Raw genomic sequence first — 19,003 nt, forward strand, 5'->3', positions numbered from 1 at the left:
AATTACCGAATACTCTGCCCAATGTGGTAAATACCCCAGCATGGGTTCTCCACGGAACTCCAAAAACTCTCCATCTTCCAAAGCCAGGACCCTGTCACCCCCAGAGGAGGCACCAGCCTACGAGAGAAGCACCGTGCTCGGCCAGCGTGGTGAACACCCGTCCAGAGTCACCCTGACATCCCAGCGCAGGGGACGACCTCAGCGACAGCAGTTCAGTTAATGGGAGTTAAAGCATTCTAGGCTTACCACCTTCCCTTGGGGCTTGGCAATCACTGGCAACTCTCGATGTCTCAGTAGGATGTAATGGTCCTTGTTAAAATTTCCTGGAGGGGAACAGGATCCCACCTCTCCCCACTTGCTCCCGGGAGCCTGTAAAAACTTAATTGTTAATATTTAATTTTTGTCTCTCCTGAGTATTCTGGGGGCAGCATAATGCACAGCCTCACCAACCATCACCTGTCACTGAAACCAGCTCCTATTCCAAGAGTTGTACTGGCTTGGATTTTGGAGTCTATGCATGAATTGGCATAGATGCTGCACAGATACACACACGTGGTGCTACATACGTAAAATATTAAACTTATCTATTTCAGTGATGGCTCCTTGTCTGGCCAAATGATTCGTAAAGAATAAAGAAGACAGCAGGGAGGCAATGGCAAAGTCACAGAAGGCAAATACAACAGCAATACTGTTTGCTAGCTAACTACACTGGCTCATTTTAATATTTTCTAAGCATACATTACATCTCAACTCCTTATTTGCCTCGCTTTTTCTTAATTGTATGAGCCTTTAAGAACATATAAATAATAATGAAAATACAACATTAATCTTTACCGCTTACCTCACCATTCTAAAAGCAGTTATTAACACAAGCACTTGGACAGGGTTTCCTTACACAGAATGAGGTTGCGGAAAGCTGGCTTAGAGAAAACCTTAATTTTGAGTTCACCAGCTCAGAACGTCCCACGTTGTGCAGATGCGTTAGCTGGAGACCTCCCTAAGGCCCTTGTCTCAAAGGCACAGCTGTGAACGGCTGACGTGACAGGCACTTCATAAGCATTACACACCGCTCTGGCAAGGTCTGACTGCAGGTCAATTAAACTATCATAGCAGTGTTTTCATTTCAGGCACAATTTATTGCTTAGCATGTTACATACACCCCTCACAGAAACTGCACTCAAGCAGGTGCAGTGGTCAGGAAGAATGTTGGATAATAGCAACAGCCCAGTTTATTTTTTATCCCTTTTCATTTCTTTAGATCACTAGCACTGCAAGTCTTAGCTCTTTATAATTAATGGCCTCTGTGGTGCACAGAAAATCCTTGAATTATTCCCATTACAGACATTCAGAAAAAATCTGCCTCTAAATTGAGTTGAGTGTTTTAAAAGAACTGAAAGTGAGTTTTATTTTATATCCGAGAGAACGCTACTCTTCTGAAACAACATAAAACCTTTTTTCTGTAGAGTTCCAGCTCTTATTTTGCTCCAGAGGCTGGGATATACAAGCACTAACATCACTACTCCCAGACAAACCAAAGTGCTTTGTCAGACGATACTGATCTCCTATGTCCCTTCGACATGAACATGAGCACAGGAAAAGCCAGGCTTTTCCTCAGTGATTCAGAACGCATCACGTACATGAAATTGCATCAGTCCATGAAATCTGTCTTTTGTTATCTGTGCATAGTAAATCAACATAACCAGCATAACCAAACGATTATATGGAGAGACATTTGTCATTTAGGTGCATAGCAATTACGACATGCAGTTCCAGCTCTCAAATCCACTCTCCCTGAATGATGAGACCAGTGAGTATTCCCATGACCAAGCCATAGCTGTCATTTGACCAAACCCTATGGTTACACAAATACTCTGTCTGAAATCCAGTGTCTTGGTTTCATGGCTTAGTTCAGTATTTGTAACTACATCTTGGACATCCTCTGGGGAAGAAAACTCGGAGCATAATATTCTAATTCATGTGTTTAAGCCTTTTGAATGGACTTAATCTGATAGTATTGAGAGTAAGTCTAGAAGATGTGCATTAACTCTGCCTTTCTCCACAGACTTAATTCCAATTTCCATACTTTGTGGGAAGAAGTTCAGTATTGCAAGGCACTTCATGCCCAGTTTTATAGATCCTGATTTTATATACGTACATATGTCACACAAATGAAGTATACTTTTCTTGTCATCTCTAAAAAGAACATAATATGCACTTACTATTGTTTCCACCTGTATTCTTTGGTATTTCACAGTAACTCTACACAGTAACTGCCAGAAAGGGCAGTTTAAATCAGGGGTGTCCAACTCCATTACATGGGGGGCCACATCAGCCTTGCGTTTGCCTTTAAAGGGCTGAATGTAATTTAAAGACTGTATAAATATAACAACTCCTACATTTATACAGTCTCAAAATTACATTTGGCCCTTTAAAGGCAACTGTGAGGCTGATGTGGCCCTTGGTGAAAATGAGTTTGACACCCCTGGTTTAAACGTTTTACTGTACTATGTACACAGATGTGCCACAACGGCACTGCAAGCACTGCTGACCTCCAAGAGCTTTTCTTTAGATTTTGTTGGGAATAATAGTCAAAAAACCTCCCCAAACAGGCTACTCTGCAGAGCTGGTCTTTGAGACAATCCCCAATGAACACCGTTACAGTCCCGCCGCTGCTTCAAGGTGAGCACAAGCCTGCCAAGGCAGCAGGAGGATAAAGTTAAATTATGCACCCGTAAACATGGCAATCTCAGCTACCCCAAACGTTATCAGCCTCACAAGCCCTGGCTTCAGAAAAGGGAGAGTTTCTTTGTAGCGCTTTATTTATTGATGTGGCTTATAAGGGGAATTCAAACTCTAATGCCCTGGGACAAAAACTAAATTAAATATAATCCATCTTATGAGTTTCAGCAAAAAAAACCCATTCTGGACAGCATCAGGTTTTACTACATGTAATGGCTTTATGAAATGTATAAATGTTAATGTTCTATAAAATACATTTTTCATTCCAAAATGCAAATTATAACTCATATTTATTCAGGACTTTCCTTTATAGTGTTTTAAACTTACTTTTAAAAGAAAGACACAGGATTGTCAAATTAAAGATTTATTATAGTGTTTTTATTAACAAACTTTGATTGGAAAGTTCTGGGCGCATTAACATAGGAGGCACATTGGCTTCGATGTTTGGCATTTGACAGTCAACAGAATTGCACTTCACTGCGATAGCCTTGCTACAGCAGTGTGAATTTTCACGGCAACCCTCATAGCGACCCTCTCTCACTGACCTGCTCAGCAGATGTTTTTTATCATTTTGGTCAGCCTTCAAAACCCGCTCATTCTGCAAGGAATGCTGATCCATCTTGCTCTCAGCTTTCTTTTTCTGCTTTGACAGCGAGGCTTTCTTGCTTTCAATCCCATTCGCTTCTGTACCACCCTTGTCATCACACTTGTCCATCTGCTGACAGAATCCCTTTGGGTTATTTGATAGACTGTTCTCACATTCAGAGCAACGCACTAGCAGAGGTCCCGCGTTTCGGCAGAGAAACTGCGAGGAGCTCATCACCTTTGGAACAGTTCTTAGGTTTTCCTCTGGGTTTTGATGAGCGTGTGGATCTGTCCTGTTTATTCTTTGATGTGCCTGAAACTGTTGCACTGACTGGAGGAAAAAATTTTTCGGCAGAGAGTTCTGCGTCATCGTTCTTTTGAGCCTTCCTTGAAGGCAACTGCAGTGGAGGACGTGCTGGACCGGGTGCACGTAACCTTCAGCGGTTTGCTGTAAAGCATTTATAGGAGCTACAGAGCTTTGGATCTGCAGAGTTCCCGGTGAAGGAGAACACTGGTAACAGAAGGTATCGCTTACCTGCTGACAGGAGTGCGGACTCCACTGCACTGCCACTTGCTTATAGGCATCGGGACAGCTACACTGCCTGTTCTGGGAGAAAATTGGGCATATGGTGTGCTGGTCAAGAGCTGGCTGTAGCATAGCTGAACTAGCAACATTTTTAATGCTTTTACTCACTTCGCTACTATAGGCTGAATGCATAGGCATACACACATTTTGGGGCCTGCTACTGAAGAGCTCTGAGCAGAGATGAGTTTCTTCGTACGTCACCTTCTCAGCAGGGTTACAGACACCGGTCTGGGACGCCAGAGGCTCAAGCTCATAGTGCTCGTGCTCCATTTCTGGTTTTTGACTTCTGGAGTCCAGCTGATATTTGCCAACGGGATGGGATTTATTTTGAGCTCTGCCTCCTTGGGCTTCTGAAAAGGTCTGAGAGAAGGCACTACACCGCAATTTTTTTGGTAGTGGGATCTGGCCACAAGTGCCTTGGGGTCCAAGGCATCGGCACATGCACTGGAAGAAGAACGTTGCAAAAGCCCAACTAATGCACATTATAAGCATCATAAAAGTGCCAAGCTGCGTGTAGGCCAGCACTGTAGAGGGCATCATCATTGCTCCAGCTACAAATGTAGTCAATGCAGCCATTGCAATAGCAGAACCCATACGGCTTAAAGAAAAAATGACTTTTCCCTCTCGGTCAGGGTCAGGGGCTAAGCGATAGGCCACTCCATAATGAACAGCAAAGTCTACAGATAAGCCAACAGCCACTGAAATAGTGACAGATTCTAACACATTTAGCTCCCATCCAAGAAGAACCAGAGAACCTACAGTGACGAAAATAGTTCCAGCTATTGAAACTATTGCATAAAGGCTTATAATTATATTCCAAGTCGTAAGAAGCATTACACTAAATGCAACAGCAACTGAAAGACCCATGGCAATCAGAGTACCATCAGAAAGACTATCCTGAAGATCGTAAAATTCGAGGTTACTCACGAACCAACCATTGCTAAGACCTTCAGGAGCAGAACTAAGCTCACTTGAAATCCATGAGTCAACCTCTTTGTAGAACTGATGCATCTTCTCATAAGCCAGTGTGAAGAGGTAGGTGCTTTGGAACTCCAACACCACTGCCCTGATGGTGTCATTCAGGTCAAAGCGAGGCCCTGGGGTTTTACTATCTAAATGGTACCCTGTGCTTCTTTCCAGCTCCATTATAGCCCTCTTGATACATAATTCAAAAACTTCTTGTTTGTAGGGAAAGCTCCAGTGGCTGCAGCAGGGGTAAAGAGATGGCTCATCACAGTCTTGATTTTCCATCCACTGCTTAAACGTTTCAATAAAGCAGCTTGTGAAGTCTTGTTCTTCGGTCTGATAGTAAAATGTTTGATTTCTTAACTTCTGACAGAAACGTAAAATCCAAACCTGTGAAGCTGGGCTAGCAATATTAAAACTGCTATCTAGCTGCAGCTTTCCTTTACTTTTAGGGTTTAAAGGGTTACCATTATCCTCAGGTGTGACACCCCAGATTACTGTAATCGGCATGTGGAGCTCCTCTCCATGGTGGACACGTTCAAACATAAAAAGCTTTTTGTATTCTGCATCATATCGTTCAAATGGGTGAGAAGACCTAAATACCTGAAACTCAGAGAGCTCCAGTGACGGCAATTTCATCTTTGGATTTACACAGACGATATATGCTCCACCAATTGTTAAGGCAAGGAACCAGAAAAGCCAAATATATCGAAATTTGATAACAATGCATGGCAAAACTTTTTCAAAAAATATCCTGGATGCTTCAGAGACTGCAAAAATAGTCTTGTGGAACATTTGGCACAACACTGTCCAGCAGTTTTTGTTGTTGTACACCCTCTGCTGAGGTTTCTTAAAGCAACTGAAAATATTGAGAAGATATCGTTCATGTAATACAACTACAGCAGGTAGCCATGTAACCATTAAAACATAATTCACCAAAATGGCAGTGCCGGCATAAACACCGAAACACCTGATTGCTGTGATATTGCTGACATAATTAGCATAGAAGGCAGCGGCGGTAGTAAAACTCGTGACAAACATGGAAAGAGCAGCGTGTTGCAACGTGATGCTCACTGTCTCAGAAGTTCCTGCATGAGGTTTATCAAATTTTGTGTAGTTCCAAACGTCACATAAGACAAAAGCATCATCTGCTCCAATCCCAACAAGAATAATCAACGCAGTGAGATTCATGAATGGGAAGAACTCGAAATTAAATACTACCCGATACAGAAAATAAGAAATAATCAAGGAACTAATTATTGCAAACATAGTCATCAGCGTGATAAACATGGACTTCGTGTACACACACATAACTAATAAAACAATCACAATGGCTATGGCAGGATACACAGTATCCATCAACAGGTAATCCTGAAACAATCTGTGTTTTATTCCAAACTCAATCCCTGTGACGGTGGTTACACCATCAGAAGCATTCCAGTTCTCAAAGTTATCCAGGTAAATGCTCATCATGCTTTCTCCTTTCTCGGTCGGGGAGAAGAGCATGCTGTATTTTAAAGCTGGTAAGACATAGTCAGCTGTCTTTGGGCTTAGAAAATCCTTGTCCACTAGATAGTGAAGGATCTGGTAAACAGCGTTGTACTTGGTACATTTGCGAGGCACGTTTGTACACTTGAGTTGGTCTTTCCTTTTGGCGTTCATGTCCCAGCAGTCCGGCCCCAGGGTTCCGTTGTAGTAGTATTTGGCACATGTGCGAAGCAGCTTTAGGGTGTGAGAGACATCCCGTTCGACAATTTTTTGACATGATGACCTGTTGTTTAGAATAGCCACATAGTTGCCCAGCGTCCAGCTGGGACAGCACGAAGCAGCAGTGGCTCTCTGGCAGAGATCACCGAACTGGGAGTGGGATCTGATCTGTATAAAGACAGGCAGCGCAAAAAATACAGTTTAAAGTAATAGTCTGAATTATTAGAAATATTCACCCACAAAGAAAAAAAATCCAAAGTGATGAAAATTCAGCTTATGGTGCTTTTGCGTTAACATTTTAAATTATTTCCACACGCACTGTTTTTGATCAGCATCCTCTTACCTGCAGCAGACTAAATCAGCAGTAACTCAGTGTACTGACTTGTCACAGCAGCATAAAACTGGCAGCAGCATTCTAATTCTAGTGTTTGAAGATGCACTAAGATTTTTTTCCTGACTGAGGTCTATTAAAGCTCTTCTGTTATCTCACACTATAGTCCTGCAAATAAACAATTGGCCATACATCAGTGAAGTTTCATTCTGCTTGGAATCACATATTGAGGTTCCTAGGAGAGAAGGGGACTCACTGTCCAGAAAGAAAGGATGTGACAGCTTTACGACACCCTCCATCATCTGACCTCTCTTCTACAACCCTGGCTTTATCACTTGTTTAGCTCTTGCACAGCTGACAGACATTTCCGCAGCCCGGCCAGCCTGCCTCCCAGGCACCGTCGGTCCCCGGGTCATGCCGGATTTCCGAGGCACAAGATCACAGAATCACAAAATTGACTGGGTTGGAAAAGACCTCAGAGATCATCGAGTCCAACCCTTGGTCCAACTCCAGTCCGTTTACTAGATCATGGCACTAAGTGCCATGTCCAATCTCAGTTTAAAAACCTCCAGGGATGGTGAGTCCACCACCTCCCTGGGCAGCCATTCCAATGCCTGACCGCTCTCTCTGTAAAGGATTTCTTTCTAATATCCAGCCTAAATTTCCCCTGGCAGAGTTTAAGCTCATGCCCCCTTGTGCCACGGAGCACCCCGAAGTTTTAACATTTTGGGTAAGGAGTGTCCTTAGTTAAATGAGTGTTAATCCCTTATGTGAACACTCTTCTTTCACTTCATTCCAGATTCCACTGAAGCCAGTGAGAGCACGACTTTGCTAAATCACCATAAGGTGCTTTTAGGCAAAAGTATCTATAAAATAGAACTGAAACTCTTGAGTTTCAAGGTTAGATCAGGGAAATTTTCTCAAGTTGGGAAAACTCAATCATGATAGGGCACAGGAAATACAAGTCGTAAAAGCCAGAACTTCTGGCTTGTTATATGTGGCAAATTAGAATTAATCCTTCAAACAATTAGATATATGTAAAATTTCAGTTTTAATCAAGTTACATAAAATGAACACTATTAATACAGTCACATTAATAAAGCCGTGTGCTTACGAGTTTACAGGACTTGGCCCTGAAACCATTATCTGTGTATGTTTTAAATTTAGGTGATCTGAAATATACCACTTTGCCTTTTTTTTTTAAGCAAAATTGCACGGGCTTAATATTAGCAATCCTTTGTAATGTCGCCAAAAAAAACCTGCACTATGGGATTCTCATGGCAGTTATAAAAGCTTTAATGCAGACTTAATTTTGTCAACCAGTTTCTGAACAATAACAAACTGGCATTCCAAAAAAACAGGATAATTCACATTTGATTGTTTCCAGATAAAAACACTCACACATGCAAACTCAGGAAAAACTGAACAACCTACTCAATAAAAGGAAGCACTGGAATACTATTTTTCATGGCACATCTCCAGGTTAATCCTATGAGGATATAATAGGCAAATTGGGAGGAAGGGATTGTATTGTCTTTTCTATGTGTTCAAGTTCAAGATGGGCCAATAAGGTTTATATGCTGTTCTTCAACACTTGCTGCAGGCCACAAACATTCACCAGTAAAAGCAACTGTTGCCAAAGATAAAGTAACATGAGCTGGCAGCTGGAAATTAGAAATTAAAATACAAAATTTAGCTCCGGATAGGTCATTAAAATACTATGCAAAAAATTAATATATTGTAGCATTGGGCCTTGCTGGCGATCCAAAGGAATTATAAAGGCCATTTTGCTGTTGCCAGATTTGGTCTGCCCCTGGCAGTATTTTCATTTATTTTGGAACAAGTAAGGAAACTAAGCGGTGCAACCTCCACACATGCCGTGTCTGAGGGCAGATTTGCCCAAATGAAGCTACACAGGGACAGAGAATTACAAACACACAGTTTTAGGGAAGTAGTCTGAGGAGATCGTTTACAGTCTTTGAAGTTTATAAAATAACTGCTTATGGTTTATAGGGAAAACATTCTACAATTAACAGGTAAAATAAAGGGCTGCTCTCATCCAAGAAGCAAAAAATGTGAACACCTCCTATAGCTATTTTGTACATAATGTTTCCATGAAGACTGTAGAACTACCATATGCTAAGCAGCTGTAGGATGGAGCCCCTAAGTGTCAGTAAAATACATAGTTAAAGTAGTTACAAGCAGATGGGAATATAATTAACACATAGGGGATATATTGCTAGCTCATATTAAAGCAAATAGTTGGTGCTGAAATCCTGTTTATCATCAGAAAAATACATAAATTCTAAGGTTTGCGTTCCCAGAAAATAGTGACGTTTTCCTGTCTTCAAACACAGAAAGCTTTGCCACTTATTTCAACAGGGCTGTGGCCCTAAACAAGCACGAATTCAACAACAAAAATAACTACAGACAGAAGAGAGTCTGTGAGACCAGGAGGTCACTGGAGCCATGCACTTCTCAGCTTCAGCCCTTTTCTGAGCCCTGACTACCTACATTTTATAATAAATTTACACAGACCAGCAATAATCACAAAACCTATCAATACCCATTTGGTTTGCCCATTAACTAGCTAAAAATCAATGCTGCTATCACGATGCACTGTCATTCTGCTCAGCTGAGATGTTCGATTACTGTATTAAATAAATACTTAAATTACAAAAAGGATACATAGAAACTTTATCTGCAACCATATTCTTGATCAATATCTACACAACTGTGGGTGTAGCTGAAATAGCCAACATTTAATTTTCTGAAGTGTCCTTATTTTAAAAAGAAGAGCTGTTTTTATGGATACAAGATGCATGGTTCTTTTTTTTGAAGTAGTTTCATCTATCCCTCAAAAAGTAAAGAGTATTTGAAATTAGACATTATTATCAACTCGTGCATATAGGGAGAAAAAAAAATATTCTTCAGGACTAATGCAACCATTACCAAGATTATTCTTCAAAGGCAATGAACTGTTTTTTATGCTGTTATAAGGAAGTATTTTTCTTTTTCCATCCAGATTGCATTGCTTTGCAATGATCTACACTACCTGGGATTTACCTGCATCAGCTGCCCGTGTGACTAAACCTCTACAGTTAAACGCACAGATTAGCATCTCCTCCCTTACTCTTAATTTTTACCCTTGCAAAAGGTTTCCCTCCTGATTGAACTGGCGATGTGATTCCTCCCTAGCTCACTTCATTCAAAACTGAGCCGGGTTGGTTTAAATACTCCGCTTCGCTCATCTGGCTCGTTCTGATTGAAAGAGATGAAGGGGAAATCACATGAGCCATCCTGTCGGGGCAGTAATCTCTGATGGGGAAATGAGGAACGTTTCATGAGCGTGTGAGGACAAAAAACACCCCACCAGGGGCCAAGCAGGACAGAATGCCAGCTGTTGTGGAAAACAGTGTGGGAATTTGCTAAATACATTTGTTTAAAAGACCACCATTAAAAAATCTAATAACGAAAATATTCCTCATGAAATAGATGTGGTATAATATGAAGTTGTTTATGATTATTTTTGTTTTGGAGGAGAAAAAAACACCCTGGAAATAAAAGGATCATTATTAATAGAGGGAAACATGCTGCTTTACTTCCATACAAAGTCACCAGTACCCAGCAACAGGTTACTCAGCAGTTCAAAGGAAAAATTTTAGTAATTTCCAGCAAGTGACAAGCTTAAATTTTACAAATGCACCACCTGAACGCTTATGTTAGCCTTTGCTGGTTAACTCCCATCAGCTGAAACTGGACATCAATCAGAGCACTAACTTATCTCCTCATGCATGTAAAATAAGTTATGGTAAACTCTGCAGCTGGCTATTACAATGGTTATTTTGACTATGTAGAAAGACAACCGAGAAAAATTGCAACGGGGCCAAACAGACAAGGCCAGAGTGTCCTCTTTCACTCTCTCAGTTTTAAAGAGAAAATTAATACTACTCTGAGAGTATCACTATTCATATCTAATTAATTGGGCTATATTTCTAGGTACTGTATCGATGTTCCTTTCATGTCCATCTCCAACCTATTTTCTTTTGACATGAAAAAATATATATATGTGTATTAAAAATAAAAATCTGAGTGACCCACTGGCTGTAAGGGAAAACTGCATATGCTGTGAGGATGCAGTCAGTTCACCTGAAGGTGAAAAAGCAAGAAAAAATGAATTATTTGCTGGAAAACAAGAACAAAAATCCATGGAATAATATCCTAAGAAGAAACATACAGCAAATGTTAAGCAAAATTCTGAAGCAACCCTGCTCCATCCCATTCTGGATGGGATTAGTAGCAAACCCAAATTCTCCTACATAATCTGATTTTACAAATTGAAAGCTGTTTTTTAACTTGGCCTGCATGCTGACTGACCATCTGAAAAGGGGTGAATAATGTGAAATCCTCTCATACGTTACTGCCTGGCAATGAATGGGCTGCAAAACAAAGTTTCAAACACATGTTTCATGTATCTGCAAGTTAAACAAATTAAATGTCATCCTTACTTACCCTCAAGTTATCTACATTGCACATTGACTTAATTGCATTCAAATTCCATAAATTCTCCCCTTCTGTTGATGTAAACACCACTCGTGAATAGCGATCACCTGAAATTACAGGAGTGGAGTTTATGGATTATTTGGGTGTGTCTGGTATCAAAGACTGAGGCAAAATCCCACCAATCAAAATGACACAGATTAAATATTTGTCAGTTCATGGGAATCCACCTCCTTTTCAAGATGAGCTATTTATCTCTAAGACTCAGTCCACATAAAAGTTTCAGTTTCCTTAAAGTGCTTATAGTAAATATGGCATCTTCAACATTATATAACACTTAGAAGCTCTGCAGACTTCTATTCAAGCAAATGATCTTCTGAAATATGACAAACAAATAAAAATCAAAAGATCTAATCAGCAAACTATGAAATTCTTGGCACAGCATAATGGCAGTGCACAGATAATAGTAATCAAAGGCTGATTTAGTAACTCATTTGGGAATATAAATAATAATTATAAAGCTGTTTCTACAAGAATGTTTTTGCCTTAGAAGCAAATGACTGCAGTGGAAATTGTTGCAATATCCTTGGGGCCATTTTTAAGAATTCTACAGTTTAGACACATACAGCTTAAATTACAAATTACATCACATTTATTAGAAGACAGCTTTTAGGAAAGGAAATATTTACTTAGTGGTAGTGAGATCTTTATGCATAACTAACAAGAGAAACGTATACATATATAAGGACAAATACAGAGTACTGCATAACGCAATTTGGTACTTTGGGTTAAGAAATGTTACTACCTTAATTAAAATACTCCAAAAACCGAAGGGCTGATTTTTTTTTCTCACTCCTGTGAATTTTGCCTTTCACAAGACTGTAATGAAAAGACTGAGGGGTCTTTTTATGATCTTTTTCTCAAGAAAACTGAAATCTGCTGATCTTAAAGCAGGCAAAGAAAGACACTAGGAACGACAAATATAGGTCAACAGGAAATCAACTGTTTTCTTTAGACAATGGACTGGCAAACCTTCTCATAGAAGCACAATTCCTTCATGACTGCCACAACTGAGAATATGCAGAAACAGGAGTGGAAAGAATGAGGGTGAGATGACACAGAAACAGTGGGCAGGGGAAGAGGAGTTAACTCTGCTTCGAGCTGCAGTTAATGCTCAGTATTGAGAACATTTCCTACACGAGATCTGCTCAGTCTAATTTGGTTCCGCTCACAGGAGCAGAAACGACAACTTTTCTCGTGTCTTCTCACTTAGATGTAAGACCATATCGTAAGGGGAAAAAAAAACCAAACCAAAACATAAATTTGTGTTTCACCCTGGTTTTTATTGGTCATTGTTCTCTCAGATCAAGTAATATACACAAATAATTTCACAATTATGTTTTTGTGCTCTGTTATCAGTCTTCACAGACTGAAGTAGTTGCAAATGAGCCCAGGTCATTACATGAATAAAAGCAAGATCTAAATCTGGTAAACCATTTGCTCTCTGCCAGAACGGGACTTATCAAAGTTCTGCAGTAGGCCTTGTAAAAAGTCAATAAAGACTTCTTTGTCTTTTCCGTCCCCTGGCTTAACTGAAACAGCTTCATAAGCCTTCGGTAATTTAAGTTGGGGGTTTGTGTTTGTTTTTGTTTTGTTTTGTTTTTACCCTAAACAAAGCCCTAAATTCTGGACAGGATATGACCTGTGGATGTCTTTTAGGACATATACAGGAGAAGTATTTTGATGTAGGCTTTTTAGAGTTAAGTTACAGATAAAACAACTTTTTCCCTAGTGTGAACTGAGTGCTACCTCTATAGTCATACACTAAACACTGTTTTTACAAAAATCAGCATTACCAATAACTATTAAAAATTTTACAGGAAATGGAACCAATTAAAGGAAGAGCTTTAAGTAAATACAGTTGCTTGCTAAGAAGAACCAATAGAACACAACATTTCAGCCCAAATTCTTCGAGATTTTTCTACACCAAAAGAAGGTGCTTATCATGAATATACTAAGCAAAAAATATTTTCATAATAAAGCATAGAATATACAGAACAGATTAGAAATCATTCAACTGGCAGAAGTTTTCAGCCTTCCTTACATCATTTCTCCACTTACTTGGAATGTCGCAGAAAAAGGTATCCTTGTGGAAGTTCCAGTCTGCTTGCCTCTTCTCTCTTTCGTAGTGATCATCTGACCATCTATCATCCTGATGACTAAAATAGAACAAACAGTTTTACCTTAGCAAAGAGTTTGTCAATAAAAGGAGTATCCAAACAAGTCACACATCTTAGTAACTCTGACATATAAGAAAACATATTTTTACCAATGTGACCTTGGTATACAAAAACTGAAACATTCCTTGAATTTTCTGTATAAATTAGAGACTTCAAGGGAAATTACATGGAGCACAGTACTGAAAATACCCATAACTCAAAGAGAAAAATAAAATCACACTTTTTTTTAAAGAGCTCATGATGGGAAATGCCTAGTTCCATGTGACAGACCTTGAGAATTGTAGATGAACAGATTCAATATTTATTGAAATAAGTGGCAGCATGTATTATATATATATATTAACTTCAGAGGATATTGAAGCAATCTCTATGTACATACAAAAAAAAACCCCAATAAAATAAAATGCATTTCAATACAAATTCTTACCTCTTAGCTTGCTCATCTGCATATTTGAAAGGATAATTTGCAAGTGTTGCTTTGTACCCTGTGTTTTTCACCATGTTGTTCCACGTGACCAATCTCTGTCCTATGGCCGTCCCTCTTGGTTCAAAACCCTAAGTAAAGAGCACCACAAAATTCCATTAATACTTTTCATTCTTTAGCTCAAACGGGAAAGTGGAAACATGATCAAAGTGATGGATAGTTTTCATTATGAAGAACAGTTACTCCAGGCATCTACTTCTAAGGGTAAAATGCTTTATGACAGGTCAGACAAAATAATGACCAACTATACCAAGTGACAAGGGATTAAGAATTCTTGCACGTACGACTTCTCTCCCTCAGAAGTGATGATGATTTAGTCTACCAAACATTCAACACTTAGTTTTCAGAGAAAGGGTGTTCCACAATGTCCTCTTCTGTATCTCAAGTATCACTCTTTACTGATGAACTACGAATAAAAACACTCAAGTGTATCTTCTCTATTTCTCCAAGAAAAAGGCAAATCTTTAAATAATTCTGAAAGTGACTTTGAAACAATTTCAATAACTTGGCTGTTTTCAAGAAATACACATTACATATGGATACATAGAGATATAAGCTACTATAATATAAATAACAATAATTTACAGGAACAGTATATTTTTATTTGAGGATAATAATTAAACACAATACTTTCAATAAAAGTCCTGAAAGCTACTCATGGGTAGATAGCTCATGAAAACTAAGAAATGAGTGCAGTATTCAACAGAATCTGCTAAAAATTACTTTCAGTCTCTCAATATGGCTATCATCTCATCCCCAGAAGGCACTGAGAATCCCCCTTCCTTTAACAGATCCTGACCGTCACTCTTTGAAACCTGATTTAGAACGTATGGGCTGTGTTGTACTGTGCTGTACATCTAAAACTGGGATGAATTTACATTATTCAATGCACACGGGTTCTGTTGAAAGACATATGAGCTTCCAACAGCAAAATGCAGTAGGAATTTAAACAAGTGGCCAGCATTCTCTGATGGCAACTGTGTTTTTGTATCATCGTTAGCTGCTCTCATGTCAAGATTTAATGCATTTTTTTAAATTAGAGGAATTAAAGGCTTTTTAACACCTTACTGCTTTCATGGATTCATTAGCTACAATTGCTTCTGCAAGCTTACTGCCAACTCAATCTCTCTGAAAATTGATTCCCAAACAGATTCACAGTACAGGGAAGCTCTTCAGATATGTTAAGAGTCAATTTTCTCCTCCGGGCAGATCTCAACTTCAGAGGAACGTATCAATTGCTGTACTTGTATCTGCTGCTTACTGGTACCGCTGCAAAAAAAGCCAGCAAACCAAAACCACTCATTTGTCAGTACAATTGGTTAATATTTACCTACCAGCAATGGATCAGAGAAATCTGGAAGGTCTGGAACTAATATCCCGACCAGCGCACACACCACTATTAACACCGTACACATGCCCAGGACCACCACAGGCCAGTCAGCGATCAGCGCAGCGTAGCTGTGGGGAGAGGAGCACAGAAAAGATGTTACAGAAATAAAAGTTACACACAAAATTAATCCATCCTTCTCTAAGGAACCGTGCTGAAACACTGACCTGTTTTCTCTGTCCTACCTGAGATTAAGCTACCACACGTGGACGGAAATCGTTTGGAAACAGTCTATTTCTATGCTCTTTTTTTTGAAGTAAGAAAACAAAAAACACCCTCCCCCCCGTTCTATCAAGTTTCCCTACTGAAGCTTTATATCATTATGTAGAAAAGCTTTTCATATCAGACTATTAGTTTTTCTCCCCTCAGGATTCTGACAAACATGTAGGTTTTATCTCAGCTTTTCTTTGTGCTGCTACAGAGGCAATCAACTATGGGCTACCAAAATACGTAATACATGTTCAGTATTTGAAACAGTCATAGCAATAATTTACATCAAATGTTTTTACATAAAAATGCAAAAAGAAATAGCATATGTAAAGTGAAAACTGTTGTTTAAGACTAAACTCAATTTTTAAAGTATAAATACTTTTTCCTTAACTTTTGGAACAGGTATAAACTATGGTTGGGGACCACTAGGAAATAGGTGCTTTGCTAAAAATTTAATAATAGAAAATATCATAGTTCCTTCTTTGAAAGCTTAAGCTTTTTAAGAAAAACATCAAAGAGAGGAAAACATTGATTCTTAAAGTAGAACCCAAAACCCCCACATTGCCTCTATATTTAAAACAGTCATTGTAAAAAATACTCAAACTGTGTATACTAATGACCCATAAAATCTGCTGTAAATTCAAAGGTGCAAGGGAGTTTCAACATAATACATGAACTAATCAGCAATAATTGTTTAGCCTTCTGTATAACACATAACTTCGGATTATGACTCCTAGTTCATTCTAAATTTTAAGAGTGCAAGAATTTTTATATGCAAATCCAATTTTCATCATTTTCAGAAAATATCTTTATTTTTGTTAAATTGACAGAAAAGTATCAGAAAATAAAACAAAACCCAGAAATCTTATTTTCATAATAATTTTTCTTACAATAAGGACTTGAATTCATAGAGTTTCTCTTTCAAGGGCAACTGTCTAATCTTGGGAGCAAAGAGAGTATAGAAAGTCCCAAACAGTTTAAAAGGCATTAGAAAAATAATTATACGCTATGAATCATTCTATACCAAGTCTCTGCACACACTCACTATGGATGAAGAAGATCTATACTCTTGTTTCCTCCTCAACTTACATGCAACATAACACGAAAGTTTAGAGCAGAGCACTTTCCTGACTTATTTCTGCTGTCTTAAAAGACGGTTCTTTCTCAGTTTCAGAGCAACTCATTATCTAATCACAATTCAATTATCGACTTTACAGAAATGTCCTGTCCCGTTGCTGGGAAGGGATAGAGGTCTAAGCACAGCTTTAGGGAGCAAGGAAGTCCAAAGCTCTACGTGTATCTCCATTTCCCATTAGGTAAACGTGGAATAATTCTTGCACTGACACAAGAGGTTAATTAGCAAAAGCTTGAAAAGCAATCTGAAGTGTAAGTTTTTTATTAAAGTGAATCACAAAGGGGCAGCTTGCCAAATGAGCGATTGTACGAAGCAGAAGTGAGGGGAAGTAAATGACCTAATAGAATTTTCCTAATTATAGGACTAAATGTTTTCATAAACACCAAGCTGGGTTGACTAGCTATTATAAAAAAGAAGTCATAAAAATTATACCCTAAAGATTTTTTTTCCTATTCATCACTAGTGCCAGATTTACTGCTTTGATATTTTGTCTCTACACTTTGATTCTCTGAAATTGGTTAAATTCTTCAATCACTAGCTGTCAAAGAAACTATGTCCTACGTGAAGTACTTAACAAGTTAATAAACCACATACAGAAAACAGTAAGTGCTTGTTTACAGCTACAAACTTGTCCTGTTTCTTGTACCACATACTGAAATTCAGATAAGCAAAGCTGACGTGGGCTGGAACACCAAAAAGGACTAACCAAGCTATATTGTAATTGTATTTGTCTGAGCATCATTTGGTGCTGCTGAGGGCTCTGGCTCCAAGTTGCCTACAGCCAGCCTTGGTCCCAAGCCCCTGGAAGTGGCTGAACAGATGGCAGTTACTTTATTTTTCAACCATTAAAAAGCCATAAAAAGAGTTTAGTTACTTTTTATTTTCCCTGTGTGACTCAGATTCTGCATAAATGACCACTTGCCTGAAAAGGTCCAAGTCCGAGAGGAAAAATGCTTAAATCAATTCCTCAGCCATGGAATTGCATTCAGAAAGGACATCCTTAGTGCTAAGCACATCCTTCTGAAACAGGGCAACACCTCCTGCTTTTTGATGGCTAATTAAAGCTATATTTGTGCAATGAGCTGGACATATAATTACCCTGATAGATTATCTCTTTTTTGTTCCTCCAAACTACTGAAGCACTGAACAATGACTTCTCAATAACCATGACACTGACTGAAATACCTTTTTTATCCATATTGCAGCCTGCTTTCAATCTAGTTGCTATAATAGAATGCTAACACTACTTTAAGCTGCCCTGTTCCGCTAATATGCAGATAGTTCTCATTAATTTATTTCCTCCTGATGTTTTTCACACATTCGAAAAAGGTTGGTTTGTTTCCCATGTTTTAAATAATTAAAAATCCTTGGGTGCTACAGTAAATAATCCAGTCTACATTTATCTCACCCGTTTAGCACCACTAAAAGACTGGTTTCAAGCAATTTGCCCCAAGGTGATCTAAGACCTTAGATGCTTTATTCAAAATAAGACAGTAAAAAAGACAGTTTTTCTTTTTCCTTCCCATTTTAAGCTACAGTGTAACATGTAGGTAGCGTTAAACTTTTCAATTCAGCACCTATAGGCAGAAATACTCAGGTTAAACCAATGCCCCATCTCATATAGAGACACAGGAACACACCATACACAGTTTCCATAAAGAGGTCACTATGGGCAATAGATAATTTGGTGGCCAAATTCATATTAACAAACACGTATCTGCAAAACAGATATATAGCTAACATGCCTGTTCTTTACTGAAAGAAAATCCTAAAGGTGGGTCATGTTTTCAATGTATTTCCATTCGAGATGGATTCTTGTTGCTATTACTGATGCAATAACAGTTTTAGGTAAGTTGCTCTGTTGTTTTCTATGACCCTGCCATTCTTCAGAGCATATATCCAGGCCAAACCTGATTGCGTGGGGTTTCTGGTTTTAAGAAGAAAAGATCACTACAATGGAATTTTCTGAACTTTTCTGTCAGGTTGTTTCATCATTATTGATGATACAACCAAGTAGCTTCTCAGAATAACCTTTAATCAAAAAGGTACTGGGTCACAGAGTTGTTATGCTTGTGCAGATAGTGTAAATACACAGAGAATGCCACAGATCATAATAATAAAAAAAAAAACATA

At 38.8% G+C, this 19,003-nt stretch overlaps 1 protein-coding gene across 6 annotated transcripts in view; it reads right to left on the reverse strand.

Annotated features, from left to right (window-relative positions):
- Positions 1-3,061: 3,061 nt before the first annotated feature.
- Positions 3,062-19,003, reverse strand: part of DISP1 (dispatched RND transporter family member 1) — an 89,861-nt gene continuing 73,919 nt past the window's right edge. For 4 of the 6 annotated variants that reach the window (XM_082047611.1, XM_082047612.1, XM_082047613.1 and 1 more), the window contains 5 exons: positions 15,473-15,596; positions 14,082-14,209; positions 13,536-13,633; positions 11,427-11,524; positions 3,062-6,751 (listed from right to left, as the gene is read on the reverse strand). In XM_082047611.1, the coding sequence (XP_081903737.1) occupies positions 3,107-6,751; positions 11,427-11,524; positions 13,536-13,633; positions 14,082-14,209; positions 15,473-15,596 (4,093 nt within the window). In that variant the 3' untranslated portion in view covers positions 3,062-3,106. Of the gene's footprint in view, positions 6,752-11,426; positions 11,525-13,535; positions 13,634-14,081; positions 14,564-15,472; positions 15,597-19,003 lie in introns of those variants that run through there. The other 2 variants (XM_082047615.1, XM_082047616.1) reach the window with 2 other exon arrangements.

Source organism: Streptopelia decaocto (assembly GCF_964273445.1).
Source record: "Streptopelia decaocto genome assembly, chromosome: 3".
NCBI classification, from domain to species: domain Eukaryota; kingdom Metazoa; phylum Chordata; class Aves; order Columbiformes; family Columbidae; genus Streptopelia; species Streptopelia decaocto.